This window comes from Apodemus sylvaticus, chromosome X, assembly GCF_947179515.1.
Source record: "Apodemus sylvaticus chromosome X, mApoSyl1.1, whole genome shotgun sequence".
NCBI classification, from domain to species: Eukaryota; Metazoa; Chordata; class Mammalia; order Rodentia; family Muridae; genus Apodemus; species Apodemus sylvaticus.
Window position 1 is genome coordinate 146038517 of NC_067495.1, and position 21711 is coordinate 146060227.

Here is a 21711-nt window from a genome sequence, read left to right on the forward strand (position 1 = left end):
ATATACAAGTCTAAACTTGTTCTACATCTTTGTAATAAAATCCTTTCGAGAAAGGGAAATACTTATTTAAAGTTAAGCTGATACAAATAGTAACTCATTTTTTGTGTATGTAAGAAAGATGTTCTGGATAATTGAAATTATCTGATAGTTTCAGAGACTCCATATGATGGAGATTATTTTGAAGTGTAATTAATATTTTCCCGTCTTTTGGAAGGTTATGTTGAACACACTGTATTTTTTCTTCATAACTTTGATATTATTATTAGCACCAATTATTGTATTAGGCAGCAATTGTGCCTCAAGGGATAAGAATTCAGAGAAGAATTTTTTTTCCTCCCATTAAAGAGACACAGACTTGTATGGTTTTAAGTTCTAATTTTGTTATGCCATTTTCATAGACTCTTATGCTGTTCATTCTCACAGCATATTGGTATTTCTATGATATGACCTCTACAGACAAATTCTCTTCCTTGCCATCTGTAATTTCCTAAGGGCTAGAGCGAATGGTTCAACATTTTAGAGACCTTTTGTCAAAAGGCAAATAATTCTCTAGTGTCAGAGGGACAAAAGACAGTAATAGTGAGGAGGTAAATATGAGAGGGATACAATGATGTATATGTAGGAAAGGTAATAGAACCTGTGATCCTGGATGGTAGCATAAAGTTCAGCTATATTTTCCATGACTTTTCCTTTCTAGTGATTAAATTTGTTTTTGACAATTTCATGTATATGTGTATATACTACATTCTAGTTACTCTGACCAGCCCTCATCTCTCTTATTTTACTTCCAACATGTCAAATCCCCCTTTTCACTACAGGTTCTTTACCCACTAACATGCCTTTTTTTGTTTTATTTCTGACGCAATGATTTTAACCAATACCTTCTATTTAGTCACAGGTTTAAGCACTATTCCTTGGATTCTTGAAGGCAATGACTCTCTCCCCTACAACCCACTAGTTTCAAATACTTCAGCAAAGAAGATACGTTCCATAAGCCCCTCCACAAGTCACAATTGGCTTTGGACAGCCCTATCTTGTGCAGGCCCAGAGCAAGCAACCATGGCAGCTATGAGATTATGCTTGCAATAGCTGTGTGCTGTCTCAAAGATAGCATTTCATGGCCCTTCTTCCTCTCTTCTGCAGAGATTCTTGTACCTTAGAGAGGGTGGCATAAATGTCTTCTTTAAAGCTGAGTATTCAACTCTCACTTATTCTCAGCATCTTGAGCAGCCATGAGACAGCATTTATCTCCATTCATTGCAAATAGAAGGTTTTCTAATTAAGAAAGGATGACAGTGGCATTTGTCTGTAGGTATAAACATAGATATTTAGAATCAAGTTTGGTGGTATATTAACTTACATAGACTATAGTGGGTCCCCTCCTCTGGCCAATAAACTTTCCAGTCCACGGTTTGTTTGGTTTTGTTCTTTTCATGGCAAAGTTTATAGTACCAAACAAAAGTATTCAAAAAGCAGGTCTCTTTCAATTTTTGAAGCCTTTAAGCAGTAAAATTTTAAGCAGGATTTGTGACAATCTTTAGCTGAGTTAATTGTAGTTTTCTAGAGTGATCATCACAGAACTAAAACTTCTTGTGAAACGGGTACAATAAATAGACTATATTATTGAAAGGGCCTGCACAGTATATTAATATATTACTGAAAACTTGACTTTCATATAAAGCATAGCATAGTCATGATTCTTTGCTCATTTTTAAAGATAAATTATGATGTGATCTTTTTTCTTCTGTGTCGGATAAGATCTACCCTAATGAAAACATTACTCAAAGCAAAAACTCTGATAAAGGCCATTTTATATTTACTTTCTTTGTAGTGATAGTGATGAAACCCAGAACCTTACTTTTGGTTTTGCCATTTGCACATTCTACACACAGTCCATGAATATTCTGCACACAGCACTATGTACAACCTGATATATTTGTTACTTTTCTATTGCTGTGACAAAATATCAATACAAAGGAAACTAACAAAAGCAAGGGTCTATTTGGACTTTATGGATCTAGAGGGATAAAAATCTCTCAACATCATGGCAAGGAAGTGTGGCAGCAAGCAGGTATGAATCATGAAAGAGAGCTCTTATTTCCAAAAGTGAACTTGTAATAACACATGACCTTGACAACTCAAAGGCCACCTCCAGGGTCATACTTTGTTAAGCAAGGTCACACCTCCTAAACCTACCAAAGCAGCACCAGCAACTGGGGACAAAGTTTTAAAGTGTCAAAACCACAGGGAACTTTCTCATTCAAACCATTTCTGAGCATTACCTTAATGCTTTTAAATGCCAAATGTGTCAAGATCTACACAGGTATACCATGCTCCCAGCAAGACTCATAAGTGCTAGTCTAGATTTCTCAAAACAATGAATAAATTTTGTGAAAGATAGTTTCAAATAAACTTTAAATCTTTTCAATAATATAGTCTACTAACATATTTCAATTACTTCTACCTCAACAGGCTTGTAATAAAGTTTGGTGAACACCTCTGTTGAACTAAATTAAAACTTGCACATATTTTAAAAAGATTTTTTACCAAGGAAGAAACTAGATATACTTATTAATTACAATCATATTTGAACTTTTACAAAAAAAAAATATCATGTGTTTGGTTGAACCAAGTCTCCTTGACTTTCTAAGAGGCATCATTGCCTAGCTCAGTGATATTATATACTTGAATTTTACATATATTGGTCATTTGTTCTCATGTGGTATACAAGTTCCAAACAGACATGAACCTTACTTTAAATTTTAATAGTGGGTACAAATACACCCACACAGAGAAGTTGAACTAATATAATGTTTAACATTTTTTATTTGTAAACATTCATAATATATCCTTAGAAATAACAGATAACTTCCCTCACCCCCATTTTTATGATGTCTATATTATATGTTCTTCTTTACAGGAATCTCAGCATCTGACCCCAGGATTCACCTTACAAAGTAAGTGGGTTTTGTTTTCCAATTTCTTCTTATTACATCCATCCATATTCTCACTTGCCTTACTTTCCCCTGTTTTCTTAATGTTATTAAGGCTTAAAGGAATAATGGTAACAAAAGGTTACATTGGGATTGACCGTTCTAGTTCCTATTTCTCATCCACTATTATGACAGGAGGGTGTGAAATCATCTGGCAGGGCTGCATGTTTAGAAAATAATTTCCTTGTGGATATTCTTTTGCGAGCAGGAACATGAAAAGTAATTGTTTGTGTCTTTTCTATTTAGAGTGGAGTGACCCAAGCAGCAGAGCTTCTACAAAGTCAGTACCACTCAAGTCGTGAGTATTTGTCCTCCAAAACTACAGTCCTGAACTAGTACCCCCTTGCTTTTTCTTTGAGACTATGAACCTTTACTTCCATTTTCAGGCTAGTGAGGAAGTAAGCAAATTTTTATTCCCTTTGTACATGTCAGTTGCTATAACATATTTATCATAAGCTGAGCAGTTTATCAATAGAAGACATGGATGCCTAACAGTTCTAGATTCTAGCAAGTCAGAGGTAAAGTCAGATGTATGTGTTGAGATAGCCTCATTTTCACTTTAAACTCATACTGTAGACTTGGCAAGAGCCTCTCTGAAGTAGCTCTTATAAAGACACAAATCCCATTCATGAAGGTTCACCTTTGTGACAGAATTACCTCTTCATAGTCCCACCTCTCAGCACTGTCAACTCCAGAGGAAGGATGACAAATATGCATCTTCTGTAGACACAATCACTTAAACTGAAGTACCTATGGCCAGCAAGTAAGAGTAGAAGTGAATGTGGTCAGTCACTGGCTATCTAATGATGTATACATAGTCTAGATCAATACCTGAAAACGACGGTGACCTCAGTGAGATCAATCTAAACATTGGTTTCTCACATTTTGATGGGTTATTGGGCTTCATGTAACCTCAGGACAACTGCCTGTCCAGCTACTAGGAAGGAGAACGAATGGACAAGAAAGACAATGTGGCTTGCAAGACTCCACCACTTGTAGATCATCTCTCATCTCTGTGTTATAGCCAAATAAGAACAGCCAGGAAAGCTGAGAAAAATATGGCAGAGTCCAAGGGTAATATTTAGAAGTCAGAGCCTTGCAATTCACTCTGCACTGTCTTCATTCATTTTTTATTAATGTCAGCCAGAAGAGGAGTTCATAGAAAACCAATTTCCTCAGATTAACTGTTGTAGAGTTTTTAAAATATCCATTTACCCAAGAGTGTATCAATGAAGTGTTTCTGGCATAACTGCTTTCTTTCCTGATAATAGAAAATGGAAGTTGGCTTTTCTGTATAATAGTATATACTTGAAAATTTTGAAAATGAAATAATTTATGACCCACAAGTGGTCTAATGACACACTTGAAGTGAATTGCTCACCTATTGGAAGATCATGAATAATTGCATAAAACAACTGGGACTGTCTCCAAGTTGACCGAGACTTTGACATAGCCACTGGTACTTCCACATCATCTTCTTGCTTCAGTGTAGTAATTAAATCTCAAATTCCTGACCTGAGCACCAGCGCTTTTTGTTGTTGTCGTTGCTGTTTGTGTTTGATTTTTGTAGCTGACCTGTACTTGTGATTAAATGCTAAATTTAACAACTAAAAGTCCTCAGTATTACAATACAAAACAAAACAAGAAAATAGAATAATAAAACCACATTTTTGTTGTAATGGCCACATTAATGGGCATGCTGGAATCAAAATCGCCCCTGATACTGTGCCTTTCATGGTTTTACTTTAATCACAATAACTGTTCTTTTTGTTATTATGAATGAGCCATAAATATTATTTCCTTATTGCCAATGATACATAAACACATTTTCAGGAAGTCAATGCAAGTTTGCAAATAAGGAAGAATATAAAATTGTACTTTCATAGCAAAATGATCTTACTCCTAAAGCATGTGAAATATGCTGCTTATCAAATAGGCCAGAGATGAAACTATTCTAGTAGTCTGTACCTAACACAAAGAAATGTGTCAAAGGTGACTTAGAGTTGGAGGCTACATTTCATAAAATAGCATTTACTGCATGGCATACAGTGAAGATGGTAAGACTAAAATTCTATGTAATAAGTATCAGCAAGACTTGAGGGTACTAAGTCCATTTTATGATTGAGCCTCCTCCAAGTATTGTTGATCAGACTGTTTTTGGAAATTTTCCTTCTTATGGGAAATTATTGGTTTAGTACAAGGGATATCATAGCCATAATAAAATTTTTATTTTAGTTTTCAAATTCTTAGCAGTTCAGTAATTATTATTCTTATATTTTACCTTGGTATACTATTAAGTCACCTTCTAGGATTTTCCATTTGGCGGGATAATCCTTAAGGAGATTAGGAACATTCTGAGTGTAGACTAACTTCCAAAGTTTGGTAGTTGATCAGAAGTAACTCTCAAGACAAGCTATAAGAAACACCCATTCAAGGCCAGCAAATGTCAAAGGCATGTGACCTACTACTTAGTACAGCAGAGGGAGATTAGAGACTTGGAAAACAGAATCCTTTAATTGCTGAGATAGTCTATTCATTTTCCTCAGCTTGATTTGCTTTCCCTGCTTGACATGATAAAGATCTTCTATTCAAGTATGGATTGTTTATAAGAAATGAACATGTGGGCACTGATCCAGTGATCATTCATCTCTATGGGTCTGAGTGCAGGCTTGCAACTACCTACCTAGGTTCACTATTTGTTCTTGACATTTACTACTCCTTCTTTGAGCAAAACCAAACACTTAATTGGCCTTCTGGAGAAGTAGGTGTATTTTCCTACTCACTTGCTATACTTTGTTGACATATAGAGCTCCTACCTGCTCCAATTAAATCCATAAGTTTTCATTACATAGGAGAATCTGACTTTGAGAATTTAGGAGTCTCTGTTCTACTATAGTCATAAATATAGTCAAAATATTGTGGGAAGAGGACACTGGATGTAGAAAATGTGAGTTTAAATCACAGAATTTTTTTTTTAGTTTCTATATTCTTTGTTTACATTCCAAATGATTTCCCTTTTCCCTGTTCCCCCCTCTCCAAAAGTCCCATAAGTCCTCTTCCCTCCTCCCATTCCCCAATCACCCCCTCCCATTTCTCTGTCCTGGTATTTCCCTACATTGCAGCATCAAGCCTTTCCAGGACCAGGGTCCTCTCCTTCCTTCTTCATGGGAGTAATTTGCTATGCTAATTGTGTCGTGGGTATTCAGAGCTTCTGGGCTAATTAATATCCACTTATCAGTGATTGCATTCCATGTGTATTCTTTTGTGATTGGGTTACCTCACTTAGGATAATAATTTCCAGATCCAACCATTTGCCTAAGAACTTCATGAATTCATTGTTTTTAATTGCTGAGTAGTATTCCATTGTGTAAATATACCACATTTTCTGTATCCACTCCTCCTTTGAGGGACATCTGGGTTCTTTCCAGATTCTGGCTATTATAAATAAGGCTGCTATGAACATAATGGAGCATGTGTCTTTACTGCATGCCAGGGAATCCTTTGGGTATATGCCCAGGAGAGGTATAGCAGGGTCCTCTGGAAGTGTCATGTCCAGTTTTCTGAGGAATCGCCAGACTGATTTCCAAAGTGGTTGTACCATCTTACAATCCCACCAGCAGTGGAGGAGTGTTCCTCTTTCTCCACATCCTTGCCAACACCTGCAGTCTCCTGAATTTTTAATGTTAGCTATTCAGACTGGTGTGAGGTGAAATCTCAGGGTTGTTTTGATTTGCATTTCCCTAATGATTAATGATGTTGAACATTTCTTAAGGTGCTTCTCAGCCATTCGAAATCCTACAGCTGATAAACAACTTCAGCAAAGTGACTGGTTATAAAATCAACTCAAGCAAATCAGTTGCCTTCCTATACTCAAAGGATAAGCAGGCTGAGAAAGAAGTTAGGGAAATGACACCCTTCACAATAGCCACAAACAATATAAAGTATCTTGGTTTGACTCTAACCAAACAAGTGAAAGATCTATACGACAAGAACTTCAGGTCACTGAAGAAGGAAATCGAAGAAGACCTCAGAAAATGGAAAAATCTTCCATGCTCGTAGGTTGGCAGGATTGATATAGTTAAAATGGCCATCTTGCCCAAAGCAATCTACAGATTCAACGCAATCCCCATCAAAATCCCAACTCAGTTCTTCATAGAGTTAGAAAAAGCAATTCTCAAATTCATCTGGAATAACAAAAAACCCAGGATAGCTAAAACTATTCCCGACAACAAAAGAAATTCTGGGGGAATCAGTATCCCTGACCTCAAGCAATACTACAGAGCAATAGTGTTAAAAACTGCATGGCATTGGCACAGTGACAGACAAGTGGACCAATGGAATAGAATTGAAGACCCAGAAATGAACCCACACACCTTTGGTCACTTGATCTTGGACAAAGGAGCCAAAAACATCCAGTGGGAAAAAAAAAATAGCGTTTTCAGCAAATGGTGCTGGTTCAATTGGAGGTCAGCATGCAGAAGAATGAGAATTGATCCATTCTTATCTCCATGTACCAAATTTCACTCCAACTGGATCAAGGACCTCCATGTAAAACCAGACACACTGAAACTAATAGAAAAGAAACTGGGGAAGACCCTTGAGGACATGGGCACGGGGGAAAAGTTCTTGAACAGATCACCAATAGCTTATGCTCTAAGATCAAGAACTGACAAATGGGACCTCATAAAATTATGAAATTCTTCAGGTGAAAATTCTTTGTTTAGCTCTGTACCCCATTTTTTAACAGGATTATTTCTCTTTGGATTCTACTTTCTTGAATTATTAAGGCAAGTAAACAACTTAATGAGAAAATGTGTATATACATATGTACCCCCACAAAAGCTTATTAGATTTCAAATGTAAGCATACACTTTAGTACCTAACTCTAACTATATAAAATGGAAGACCCAGTGTTCAGCCACCCCCACTGCCAGTGCTCAGTGAGTCTGAGTTATAATAATTAAAATACTCGGACTCATATCTTCTAAGTGCAACATTTCTAATCTCCTACAGAAATGGTTCTTGCTCCCCAAAAAGGGAAAATGTGTGAGTATGAGATGGTCAATGTTTTCAGAAATAGAAAAGTTATATATTTAACATGAATATCATGTACCTTCTCTCTATATATCAGTTACTAGATTCAGTCTCTCAGTGGATACCCCAGATATCATGTTACTTTATAGATTCTTAAGGAACCTATTAAGAGCCAATGGAGGAGAAAACAAAACCTGGATTTTCTTTCCATGGCCTCATCAAATTGATCATCATATATCATCAAGTACTTTCCACTCTGGCATTCTTACTTGTCTCTCTTTGTCTCTATATTTGAATTTGGATATGCATTTTAAACAACAACATCATCATCATAATCAACAACAATAACAGATGAAATATATTCAGTTTTCCTGAAAAGAATTCTAGATGGCTTCCATGAACTTATAAGTATCCATTCAGTTAGCCTTTGATCTCAGTTGTTTTGTGAGTACTGTTGAGAAGACAGCAACTCCAAATATCAAGTTCCTTTGTTAAACTCGATTATTAGCATTTGGACTCTGCCCAATTTGAAACCATCCAGAATTCCTCTTATCCAAGCAACTCTATGTTTTAAGACATGCTATTGACAGTGCCTGGAGGGTTTCTATACAGGCCCCAATATAAAGTCAGATATAATCATGATTCTTTTTTCCTACAAAAAAAAAAAAAAAAAAAAAAAAAAAACAGTACTTTTGCTTATAGTGTTGACTATGTGTCTGCAAACAGCAGCCATGAATCCAGAGACCTGATGATGAGCAATGTGAAATCAGATTTACTGTATCTAGCTACAGTTTCCATATGAGTAGTTAATATGTTTATTGCAAGAGTAAACCCTTGAATGTAGTTCTAGGTAGTAGGAAAGGAAGCTATATTATTACATAAAGGGCAGAAACCTTAAATGATGACCATTGTATTTTGTACTTACCTGTCAAGATGATCTTATCCATATCTTGAAGTTATAATACAGACTCTGTCCCTAACAACTATTCATCCCACTTGGAAGATAAATTAATGAAGCACCCTTATCTCAAAGGGACATTTGGGCTACAAAGAACTATTCAAGTAACACTGTTTTTCAGGTAAAACAATGTGAAGGTAGGCTAAGAGCCTATTTATTTAAATCTTCCTCACATCCTACAAGGCTGGACTGTTCGTTTACATTGTGATCTGATGGGTTCAGGAATTTGATACAACAAATTTAACCTTTTGTCCAAGCTTGTTGGCACATTACTATAATCCCAGAATGTAGGGTATAAGAGTAAGAGGATCAAGTGTCTCAGGTTGAAGGCCAAGCTGGGCCAAATGAGACTCTGTCAAAAAAAATTAAAGAAAGAAAGGAAAGGGAGAGGTAGGAGTATGTAAGAGAGAGCATGTATGTGTATTGGTTTTTGTGTCTTGATACAAACCTTTAAGGAGATTGGCAGAGCTGACTGGTAAGAATGGGCCCCACAAGAAATTCTACCCTTTTGCTTTGTAAGATACAGAACTGAAAAAATTGCTTTATTTAACTCAACTATCCTCATCTCTAAACTTTCTGTGTTATGAAGATTTCATTACTATAGAGAATAGCAAGTTTATGAGACTGTGTCTTTCAGAATGCTATAACCGACAGAAACAAAACATTATTTTTTAGATGAATTTTCACCAATTTAACAACAGAAAAACTTCACATTCATTATAACTATGACCATCCTCCTGCCAAAACTTTCATCATCAAAGATGCTTCCTTTGAGGATTTGATTTGAGATTTATGAACTGTTCTGCCTTATTGAACAGCAATAACCCACATTCTCTAGCAATTTCAGATATTCCTTCTTAAGTAGGTATTTGGTCAGCTACTTGGATAAAATTTGGAGCAAAATAGCTGTTTTATAGCAGGAAAAATATTAATTTTTTAATCTTATTAATGCTTAATCAAAACACATGACTTGCTCCTTGAAATTTAGCAATTCTATTAATCATTTTGAGTTAATCCAACAACTTAACTTCTGTGAAAAATCTGGTAACCTCAAGTTTCAGTAGTTTCAGACCTTCAGATTTTTGAACTAAAACAAACAAACAGAAAACAAAACAAAAGATTTTTTTTAAAATACTAACACTTGCTTTTAACCTGTCTTGTATGCCTGTGTTGAGCTCACATCTTGCCAACCTCTCCAAAGGACTTAATATATTTTTGGAAGTTCTCCACTGCATCAGGAACAGCCACCTGGGAACAGAGAAAACAGAATTTGGCAGTCTGTTCAAGCTGTGAATTAAAGGTAATTCACAGTTTGAAATGAAGCAGCATGAGTTCCTTAAGAAGAGCAATCAGACATTAAGAGGATTTTATATTGAAGGTTGTATATTGGCTAATCTTTCAACAAGCAATATTGGTATTCGGAAGGTTCACATTAAGACATGCTAAAGCTGTTGTAGCTTGATAGGTGCCAAAACTAAGACCTGGGGATCCTTTTAAAGGAGTGAGAGGTTTCTACTTTCACCATCAGACATTAGTGTAGTTGAAAGATCATGTTTGATTTTTTGTGGTGTTGTTCAAAGATCAAACATTATCATAGCGTTCAAATATTTTACATGAATTTTGAGATGTCTATATAATTAGAGAAATGCTTTTATGTATCTCTCTGAGAAAAGTTGGGTACCTCTCCTACTTGGTCTACATTCATTCATCATTCACCCATTCATCTCTTGGGGCTTCCATTTCTTTCAACTAATATATGTTCAACACCTACTATGTGTATCTCTAGGTCACATATTTCAACTCAGGCTAAATGCCACCCATCTTTCTCTCAATGAGATCAGAGTATCAGTAAAATTATACACTAGTAACTCAACCAGTTAATACTTATGGTGTATCTTTTATGTGCCAGGCCTTTCCATTCAGTCTATCTGTGTACAACCATCCAGTGGTGTTGATCATCATTACAAAAGCAGAAACCAAAGCTCAGAGTCACTGAGTAAGTTACCCAAAGCCACTCTTGCAAAGGGCAATGATGGAACTGACTGCATACACGTGCCCCTTTTACATTAAGGCCTAGCTTTGGGCACTTTGGAAGTAGCCATTTGAAGTCAGGATGTTCCTTATCTAAGAATCCATAATCTCAATTCAGACCTATATGGTAGCTAACAATTTCATTGAAATCAGGGATCTTCATGGGACTGTTGAGCTCAGTCTTCCATCTACTCTTCATACTATGCATGCTAATGTGTAAACTCTGGAGGCAGATGCTTCTTCGTCTTTGACACTGCAGACAGATTGTATCACAAAGACTGTAAAATGTCCCCTACAGTGAGACTGAAGTATCTATGCCTGCAAGGGACTTACATCATCATGAAAAATCCACATATGATGAATTGTGATACAAACATTTCTCTTGGGAAATCTCCATTTTTTATATAAAAGCAAAACAAATATGGAACTTGTACATGGGTCTGCTTTTATGAGATGTTTAACCATTGCCTTTAATTCCTAGCAACCTGCTTGATGATTGGAAAGTTGCTTTACATTCTCATTGTAGACTTACAAAAACAATTCCCATTTGTTATCAACCACAATAACAAATTTCAGAGTTTCCATCAATGTTTTGAACTGTAACTAGGACTGAAGTCAGTATATACAAAATTATTCAGAGTCAAAATTTAAAATAATTTCAGTTGCATAATTAAATGGATGGCAATGATAACACATACATGCTTGCACACATGCACATACATTCTGTTTTCCAGAATGAGGGCCAGCTAATGCTGTCTGATCTAGTAAGATAAATGTGGATACATGCACACACTTTTACACTTACTGAATCATAAAATATGGCATCAGAGATATTTTTCCTGTGGTTTGTGACTGATAATTTTAAAGCACTTCCATCTATTCTATTAGCTTTCTGTGAATAATCAGAGCAGTTTTATTAAAGACCAGGTAGGAAGAGACCCGACATGGTAGTACAAGATACCTGCTCAAATTCTTCCACCTAAGGAGTAACCAGAACTAGATGTGAAAACAATATTTAACCATTAGAATAGTCTGACTTGTTCCCAGATTTCTCAGATGACTACAAGCCAGAACTCATTAATCGGAATTCTAATAAGTCTTCCAGCCCCATGTTAAAAAAAATATGACAGCAGAATAGAAAATAAAGAAGTCCTGAGGCCTCTGGCGGTAGCCCTTAGACCTCTCCGCTTCTGGATCCAGATCAGCCTGGGCAGCAACACCACATCTCCAGGTCCTGCAAGAGGCAAGAGGGGCTGCCTGGCAGCCAGCGGGGAGAAGTCGGTGTTCTCCTGTGAATCCAGCGGGCCCAAACAGGAGCCTTCAGGTGCCTGCTTTGGGATCTGAACAGCCTGGGCCACAGCACTCTGGTCTACAGGAAGTGCAGGAGACCTGGTTTGCACCCAGAGGCAGTCTGGGAGCTCACAGCACAGCTCACTCCTGTGGCATGGAGCATAGGCTTCAGTCCTGAGGCCCCTGGTGGTAGCCCTCAGACCTCTCTGCTTCTGGATCCAGATCAGCCTGGGCAGCAACACTACATCTCCAGGTACTGCAAGAGGCAAGAGGGGCTTCTGGGCGGCCAGCAGGGAGAAGTCATTGTGCTCCAGTGAATCCAGCAGGCCCCAACAGGAGCCTTCAGGTGCCTGCTTTGGGATCTGAACAGCCTGGGCCACAGCACTCTGGTCTACAGGAAGTGCAGGAGACCTGGTGTGCACCCAGAGGCAGTCTGGGAGCTCACAGCACAGCTCGCTCCTGTGGCACGGAGCTTAGGCTTCAGGCCTGAGGCCTCTGGCAGTAGCCCTCAGACCTCTCCACTTTCGGATCCAGATCAGCCTGGGCAACAACACCACATCTCCAGGTCCTGAAAGAGGCAAGAGGGGCTTCAGGGCAGCCAGCGGGGAGAAGTCTGTGTGCTCCAGTGAATCCAGCAGGCCCCAGCGGTAGCCTTCAGGTGTCTGCTTCTGGGTCTGAATAGCCTGGGCAGCAGCTCCCTGTCTCCAGGCAGTGCAGGAGGTAAGCTGTGCACCAGAGGCCACCTGGGAAGGGGCAGCTTGCACTGGTGAGTCCAGCATTGACAAGACCAACTAACACCAGTGAGAACTAGATGGCAAAAGGCAAATGCAGGAACATCACTAACAAAAACCAAGGCAATATGGCAACATCTGAACCCAATTCTCCTTTACCAGCATGTCCTGGATACCCCATCACACCAGTAAAACAAGATTTGGATTTAAAATCACTGGTCATGATGCTGGTACAGGAACACATGAAGGACATACTTAAAGAAATTCAGGAGAAAATGGATCAAAAGTTAGAAGCCCTTGCAAGGGAAACACAAAAATCATTGAAAGAAATCCAGGAGAATACAAAAGCCAATAATGAGGAAACGCAAAAAACACTGAAATATAGGAGAACTTTGGTCAACAGGCTGAGGTCATGAAAGAGGAAACACAAAAATCTCTTAAAGAATTACAGGAAAGGAGCGGTGGTGGCGCACACCTGTAATCCCAGCACTCTGGGAGGCAGAGGCAGGCGGATTTCTGAGTTCAAGGCCAGCCTGGTGTACAAAGTGAGTTCCAGGATAGCCAGGGCTACACAGAGAAACCCTGTCTCGAAAAAAAAAACCAAAAAAAAAAAAAAAAAAAAAAAAAAAAAAAAGAATTACAGGAAAGCACAAACAAGCAAGTGAAGGAGCTAAGCAAAACCATCTAGGATCTAAAATCAGAAGTAGAAACAACTAAGAAAATTCAAAGGGAGACAACTTTGGAGATAGAAAGCCTTGGGAAAAAATCAGGGGACATAGATGCAAATATCAACAACAGAATACAAGAGATAGAAGAAAGAATCTCAGATGCTGAAGATACCATAGAAACCATGGACTCAACAGTTAAAGGAAATGCAAAATGCAAAAAGCTTGTAACCCAAAATATCCAGGAAATCCAGGACACAATGAGAAGACCAAACCTAAGGATTATAGGCAGAGATGAAAGTGAAGATTTACAACTTAAAGGGCCAGCAAATATCTTCAATAAAATTATGGAAGAAAACTTCCCTAACCTAAAGAGAGAGATGCCCATGAACATACAAGAAGCCTACAGACCTCCAAACAGACTGGACCAGAACAGAAATACTTCCTGTCACATAATAATCAAAACACCAAATGTACTAAACAAAGAAAGAATATTAAAGGCAGTAAGAGAAAAAGGCCAAGTAACATAAAAAGGAAGACCTATCAGAATCACAGCAGACTTTTCACCTGAGACTATGAAGGCTAGAAGATCCTGGGCAGATCTCATGCAGACTCTAAGAGAACACAAATGCCAGCCAAAACTACTATATCCAGCAAAACTCTCAATCACCGTAGATGTAGAAACTAAGATATTCAATGACAAAACCAAGTTTACCCAATATCTATCCACAAACGCAGCCCTACAAAGGATAATAGGAGGAAAACACCAATACAAGGAGGGAAACTTCACCCTGGAAAAAGCAAGATAGTAACCTGTCGTCAAACCCAAAAGAAGTTAACCAATCAAATTTAAAAAATAACGTCAAAAATGACAGGAAGTAACAATCACTATTCCTTAATATCTCTTAACATCAATGGACTCAATGTCCCAATAAAAAGACAGAGACTGACTGGATACGTAAACAGGACTCTACATTTTGCTGCTTACAGGAAATACACCTAAGGGTCAAAGACAAACACTACCTTAGAGTAAAAGGCTGGAAGACAATTTTACAAGCAAATGGTCTCAGGAAACAAGCTGGAGTAGCCATTTTAATATCAGATAAAATTGACTTTCAACCCAAAGTCATCAAAAGAGACTCTGAGGGACACTTCTTGCTCGTCAAAGGAAAAATACAACAAGAAGAACTCTCAATCCTGAACATCTATGCTCCAAATGCAAGGGCACCCTCTTTCGTAAAAGAAACTTTATTAAAACTCAAAGCACACATTGCACCTAACACAATAATTGTGGGTGACTTCAACACTGCACTTTCCTCAATGGACCGATCAGGAAAACAGAAACTAAACAGGGACACAATGAAACAAATTGAAGCTTAGGACCAATTAGATTTAACAGATATATATAGTACATTCTATCCTAAAGCAAAAGAATATACCTTTTTCTCAGCACCTCATGGTACCTTCTCTAAAATCGACCATATAATTGGTCACAAGACAGCCCTCAACAAATATAAGAAGATCAAACTAATCCCATGCCTCCTATCAGATCACTATGGAGTAAAAGTGGTCTTCAATAGCAACAAAAACAACAGAAAACCCACATACACGTGGAAACTGAACAATATTCTACTCAATGATACCTTGGTCAAGGAAGAAATAAAGAAAGAAATTAAAGACTTTTTAGAACACAATGAAAATGAAGACACAACATACCCAAATTTATGGGACACAATGAAAGCAGTGCTAAGAGGAAAATTCATAGCCCTGAGTGCCTCCAAAAAGAAAATGGAGAGAGCATACATTACCAGCTTAATGACACACCTGAAAGCCCTGGAACAAAAAGAAGCTATTTCACCCAGGAGGAGTAGAAGGCAGGAAATCATCAAACTCAGGGCCGAAATCAATCAAATAGAAACAAAGAGATCCATACAAAGAATCAACAAAACCAGGAGCTGGTTCTTTGAGAAAATCAACAAGATAGATAAACCCTTAGCCAGACTGACCAAAGGGCACAGAGACAGTATCCAGATTAACAAACTTAGAAATGAAAAGGGAGATATAACAACAGAAACTGAGGAAATCCAAAAAAATCATCAGATCCTACTACAAGAGCCTGTACTCAACACAACTAGAGAATCTGGAGGAAATGGATAATTTCCGTGACAGATACCAAATACCAAAATTAAATCAGGACCAAATAGATCATCTAAACAGTCCCATAATGCCTAAAGAAATAGAAGGAGTCATAGAAAGTCTTCCAACAAAAAAAAAAAAAAAAAAAAAAAAGCACAGGACCAGATGGTTTCAGTGCAGAATTCTATCAGACCTTCAAAGAAGAGTTAACACCAATACTCTTCAAATTATTCCACAAAATAGAAACAGAAGGAACACTGCCCAATTCCTTCTATGAAGCCACAATTAAGCTGATACCAAAACCACACAAAGATCCAACAAAGAAAGAGAACTTCAGACCAATTTCCCTAATGAACATTGATGCAAAAATACTCAATAAAATTCTTGCCAACCAAATCCAAGAACACATCAAAATGATCATCCACCATGATCAAGTAGGCTTTATCCCGGGAATGCAGGGTTGGTTCAATATACATAAATCCATCAATGCAATCCACTACATAAACAAACTCAAAGAAAAAACCACATGGTCATTTCATTGGATGCTGAAAAAACATTTGACAAAATACAGCATACATTCATGCTTACAGCCTTGGAAAGAACAGGAATTCAAGGCCCATACCTAAACATAGTAAAAGCAATATACAGCAAACTGGTAGCCAGCATCAAACTAAATGGAGAGAAACTTGAAGCAATCCCACTAAAATCAGGGACTAGACAGGGCTGCCCCCTTTCTCCTTATCTTTTCAATATTGTACTTGAGGTACTAGCTCGGGCAACTCGACAACATAAGGAGGTCAAAGGGATACAAATTGGAAAGGAGGAAGTCAAACTATCATTATTTGCAGATGACATGATAGTCTACCTAAGTGACCCAAAATCTCCACTAGAGAACTCCCACAGCTGATAAACAACTTCACCAAAGTGGCAGGTTATAAAATCAACTCAAGCAAATCAGTGGCCTTCCTATACTCAAAGGATAAGCAGGCTGAGAAAGAAATTAGGGAAATGACACCCTTCACAATAGCCACAAACAGTATAAAGTATCTTGGGGTGACTCTTACCAAACATGTGAAAGATCTGTATGACAAGAACTTCAAGACTCTGAAGAAGGAAATGGAAGAAGACCTCAAAAAATGGGAAAACCTCCCATGCACATGGATCGGTAGAATCAATATAGTTAAAATGGCCATTTTCTCAAAAGCAATATACAGATTCAATGCAATACCCATCAAAATCCCAACACAATTCTTCACAGAGTTAGAAAGAGCAATTATCAAATTCATCTGGAATAACAAAAAAGGCAGGATAGCTAAAACTATTCTCAGCAACAAAAGAAAGTTTGGGGGAATCAGTATCCCTGACCTCAAGCAATACTACAGAGCAATAGTGTTAAAAACTGCATGGTATTGGTACAGTGACAGGCAGGAGGATCAGTGGAACAGGATTGATGATCCAGAAATGAACCCACACACCTATGGCCACTTGATCCTCTACAAACAGGCTGAAAACATCCAATGGAAAAAAGATAGCCTTTTCAACAAATGGTGCTGGTTCAACTGGAGGTCAGCAAGCAGAAGAATGCGAATTGATCCATCCTTGTCTCCTTGTACTAAGCTCAAATCCAAATGGATCAAGGACCTCCACATAAAGCCAGACACTCTGAAGCTAATAGAAAAGAAACTGGGGAAGACCCTTGAGGACATCGGTACAGGGAGAAAGTTTCTGAACAGAACACCAATAGCGTATGCTCTAAGATCAAGAATTGACAAATGGACCTCATAAAATTACAAAGTTTCTGTTAGGCAAAGACACCATCAAGAGGACAAATCGGCAACCAACAAATTGGGAAAAGATCTTCACTAATCCTACATCAGATAGAGGGCTAATATCCAATATATATAAAGAACTCAAGAAGTTAGACTCCAGAAAACCAAACAACCCTATTAAAAAATGGGGTACAGAGTTAAACAAAGAATTCTCACCTGAAGAACTTCGGATGGCGGAGAAGCATCTTAAAAAATGCTCAACTTCATTAGTCATTAGGGAAATGCAAATCAATACAACCCTGAGATTTCACCTTACACCAGTCAGAATGGCTAAGATTAAAAATTCAGGAGACAGCAGGTGTTGGAGAGGATGTGGAGAAAGAGGAACACTCCTCCACTGCTGGTGGGGTTGCAAATTGGTACAACCACTCTGGAAATCAGTCTGGCGGTTCCTCCGAAAACTGGGCACCTCACTTCCGGAAGATCCTGCTATACCACTCCTGGGCATATACCCAGAGGATTCCCCACCATGTAATAAGGATACATGCTCCACTATGTTCATAGCAGCCCTATTTATAATTGCCAGATGCTGGAAAGAACCCAGAAGTGTGGATGCAAAAAATGTGGTATATCTACACAATGGAGTACTATTCAGCCATTAGAAACAATGAATTCATGAAATTCTTAGGTAAATGGATGGAGCTAGAAAACATCATTCTAAGTGAGGTAACCCTGACTCAAAAGGTGAATCATGGTATGTACTCACTAATAAGTGGATATTAACCTAGAAAACTGGAATACCCAAAACATAATCCACACATCAAATGAGGTACAAGAAGAAAGGAGGAGTGGCCCCTGGTTCTGGAAAGACTCAGTGAAGCAGTATTCGGCAAAACCAGAACAGGGAAGTGGGAAGGGGTGGGTGGGAGGACAGGGGGAGAGAAGGGGTCTTATGGGACTTTCGGGGAGTGGGGGGCTAGAAAAGGGGAAATCATTTGAAATGTAAATAAACAATATATCGAATAAAAAAAAGAAAAAAAAAAGAAAATAAAGAAGAGGAAGAGGAGGATGAAGAAGAGTAGGAAGAAGAGGAAAAAATCCAACTGAGTCCACACAGATGACAAGAACTATGTTTCCTACTTTTAGACTATCTGTTCTGTTTTCCAGTCCTATCAAGCATCACAGTGGTGCTTTTGGGAATGTCGTGTTTAAAGGCTTTCCTTTTGACACATTTTTAAAGGTGCCAAAAGCCTTTGAATCTTACTGACAAATGGGGAGCAGCTTTGGTAAAGTACCACATATGCATGCACAATTATGACTGGAAATCAGTTGAAAAATCGGACAAATGCCTGTCTATGTGGTTAATCCAATTCTACTTACAATGAGTACAAAAAGAAAAAAGTCTCAAAACTACTTGATTGACATCCCCAAAGATGCTGCCACGAGAATAAAATAGGTTTGTATTTGCTACCCAGGGAATATCTATACCTGTAACTTGCCCGGACAATATTGCTCTGTCGTGTGTTTAATGAAGGAGCCAGACATAAGAGAGTGGGGTTGAAAGGAGAGCTAAACAATGGATTTTCACCTGAATAACTTCGAACGGCTGAGAAACACCTTAAGAAATGTTCAACATCATTAGTCATTACGGAAATGCAAATCAAAACAACACTAAGATTAAAAATTCAGAAGACAGCAGGTATTGGCGAGGATGTGGAGAAAGAGGAACACTCCTCCACTGCTGGTGGGATTGCAAGCTGGTACAACTACTGTGGAAATCAGTCTGGTGATTCCTCAGAAAACTGGGCATGACACTTCTGGAGGATCCTGTTATATCACTCCTGGGCTTATACCCCAAGGATTCTCCGGCAGGTAATAAGGATACATGCTCCACTATGTTCATAGTAGCCCTATTTATAACAGCCAGAAGCTGGAGAGAACTCAGATATTTCTCAACGGAGGAATGGATACAAAAAATGCGGTATATATACACAATGGAGTACTATTCAGCCATTAGAAACAATGAATTCATGAAATTCTTAGACAAATGGATGGAGCTGGAGAATATCATCCTTAAGTGAGGTAACCCAATCACAAAAGAACATTCCTGCTATGCACTCACTGATAAGTGGATATTAGCCTAGAATTTGGAATACCCAAGACACAATCCACATATCAAATGATGTCCAAGAAGAAGGAAGGAGTGCCTCCTGGTTCTGGAAAGGCTCAGTGTAGCAGTGTAGGGCAATACCAGAACAGGGAAGAGGGAAGGGGTGGATGGGGGAATAGGGGAGGGAAGAGGGCTTATGGGACTTGTGGGGAGAGGGAATCCAGGAAAGGGGAAATCATTTGAAATGTAAATAAAGAATATAATGGATAAAAAAATTAAAAAAAGAAAGGAAATGTGAGAATGGGGGTAGAATGTAACAACTTATCTAGAAATTCTCTAAACTACCTGAATATTGGAAGGGGAGTCTAAATTTCCAGAAAGTAGCTTCTATAGGTTATATAGTATAAAAATAAAGGAAATAAACTATATATCAGTAATGTACTTATATAATTATATCTAACTCTTCTGGTTATCTATTAAATTTCATGTACTGCAACAAACAGTTTATAAACATAGAATTCTTCTTAACCACAACTTTACAAAATGCTTTTATAATCAAATAAGTATCAGTCCAATGATTATCTTTCCAGGTCTGAGATGTCCAAGCATGTGTGTTTACATAATCGATTTTGCTGCTAATGTAGAAGTCAAGCCTACCTAGTGTCCCTGTGCCAAGCCATAATTCAGGTTCACATGTTTAATCACACTGTATGCTCTAATATTCTGAGAGGGAGATATGATTTAACAAATTTTATGGAGAAGGGATTTCATCTCAAAGAAATTAAATGACTTGCTGAAAAATCACAGAATTACTTCTTAAGGGAACTGAAATTTTACTCTAAGACTCTTGAATTTAGAATTCAAACATCTTGTGGTATATTAGCTTACCCATATAAAGTTTCAATTTAACTAACTGCTATCCTTTAGTGTTATATAATGTTTGTAATTGTTGCATCTGGACTTTTCTAAATTCTCCATGTCTATAGTTATAACCTCTACTTCTGGGAGTCACTCAAATTTCACCTCTCATAAATCCTCTGTGTCCTACACCCTGTTCAATTCGTTCTGTGCTTTTCTTACCATTTGTCTCTTTATTAAAAATGAATAAAAACAAGAAAATATGGTACATTATTCACGCTCTTTAGTGGGCTTCATTGTCTTCAGACAAGCCTATGCATAGACTTTGAAGTCAACTAGAATCAGCTAGGTTGGATGAGGTTTCCAAGTTCACAAATAGTAGTGTTAGTAGTTGCTTAGTCCTAAGCTTTTAGTCTTACAGCTGAATGCTCTTTTTGCTGTTCAACATCATGTTTTACAAATGTTGGAATCAGGGGATCAGTTGGCAATGCTGTCAAAGGACAACAGATTTAACTCTATAATGACATGTGCTGCCCCTCACCCATCCAGTTATATATTTACAGGATGTTTTAAAATATTTAAACCTTTCTCATAAAGAGTACACATTGCCATTCTGCTAGACATATTGAATCATTATTTAATATAATAATGCTTCTAGAACTTGCAGAATAATCTGAATATTTTAAAACAAAATCACATGTGCATACAAGCTCATGGTTATATGAATGGTAGTTAGAGCTGGGCCTGCTTTTGTCTTCATCCTTTTGCATGGTGCTTTTTATTTCTGAGATTGAAGAGGACCTAAAAAGTGAGCTGACTTGCCCTTTACTGGTGGATTAAAATTCCAGGTTGTTACTCTGGTAACTGCACCTTGAAAATTAGACTCTGACAGAATCGCTAAGAAATTTAGAAGTGCACTGTTGCCGTGAACTTTGAAAAAAATAGATGACATATAACAAGGACAGCCTCTTATGTAAATAATCCATGCATCAACTGATTAAAATGTTAAGTTGATGTGTATTAGGGACAGAAGACAAAGATTATATATGTGTGGAATTTTTAAGTGTTAAAAAAGGGATTGGCTTCAGTTTGAAGCAAAGCTGTTGTCTCTATGAAATTTAAATCAACTTCAACTC

General features: G+C 37.8%; 1 protein-coding gene across 1 annotated transcript in view; it reads left to right on the forward strand.

Annotated features, from left to right (window-relative positions):
* Nucleotides 1-21711, forward strand: part of Aff2 (ALF transcription elongation factor 2) — a 495719-nt gene that overhangs the window by 340064 nt on the left and 133944 nt on the right. The window contains exons 5-6 of the mRNA XM_052170362.1: nt 2921-2957; nt 3240-3291. Coding sequence (XP_052026322.1) covers nt 2921-2957; nt 3240-3291 — 89 coding nt within the window. The remainder of the gene's footprint in view (nt 1-2920; nt 2958-3239; nt 3292-21711) is intronic.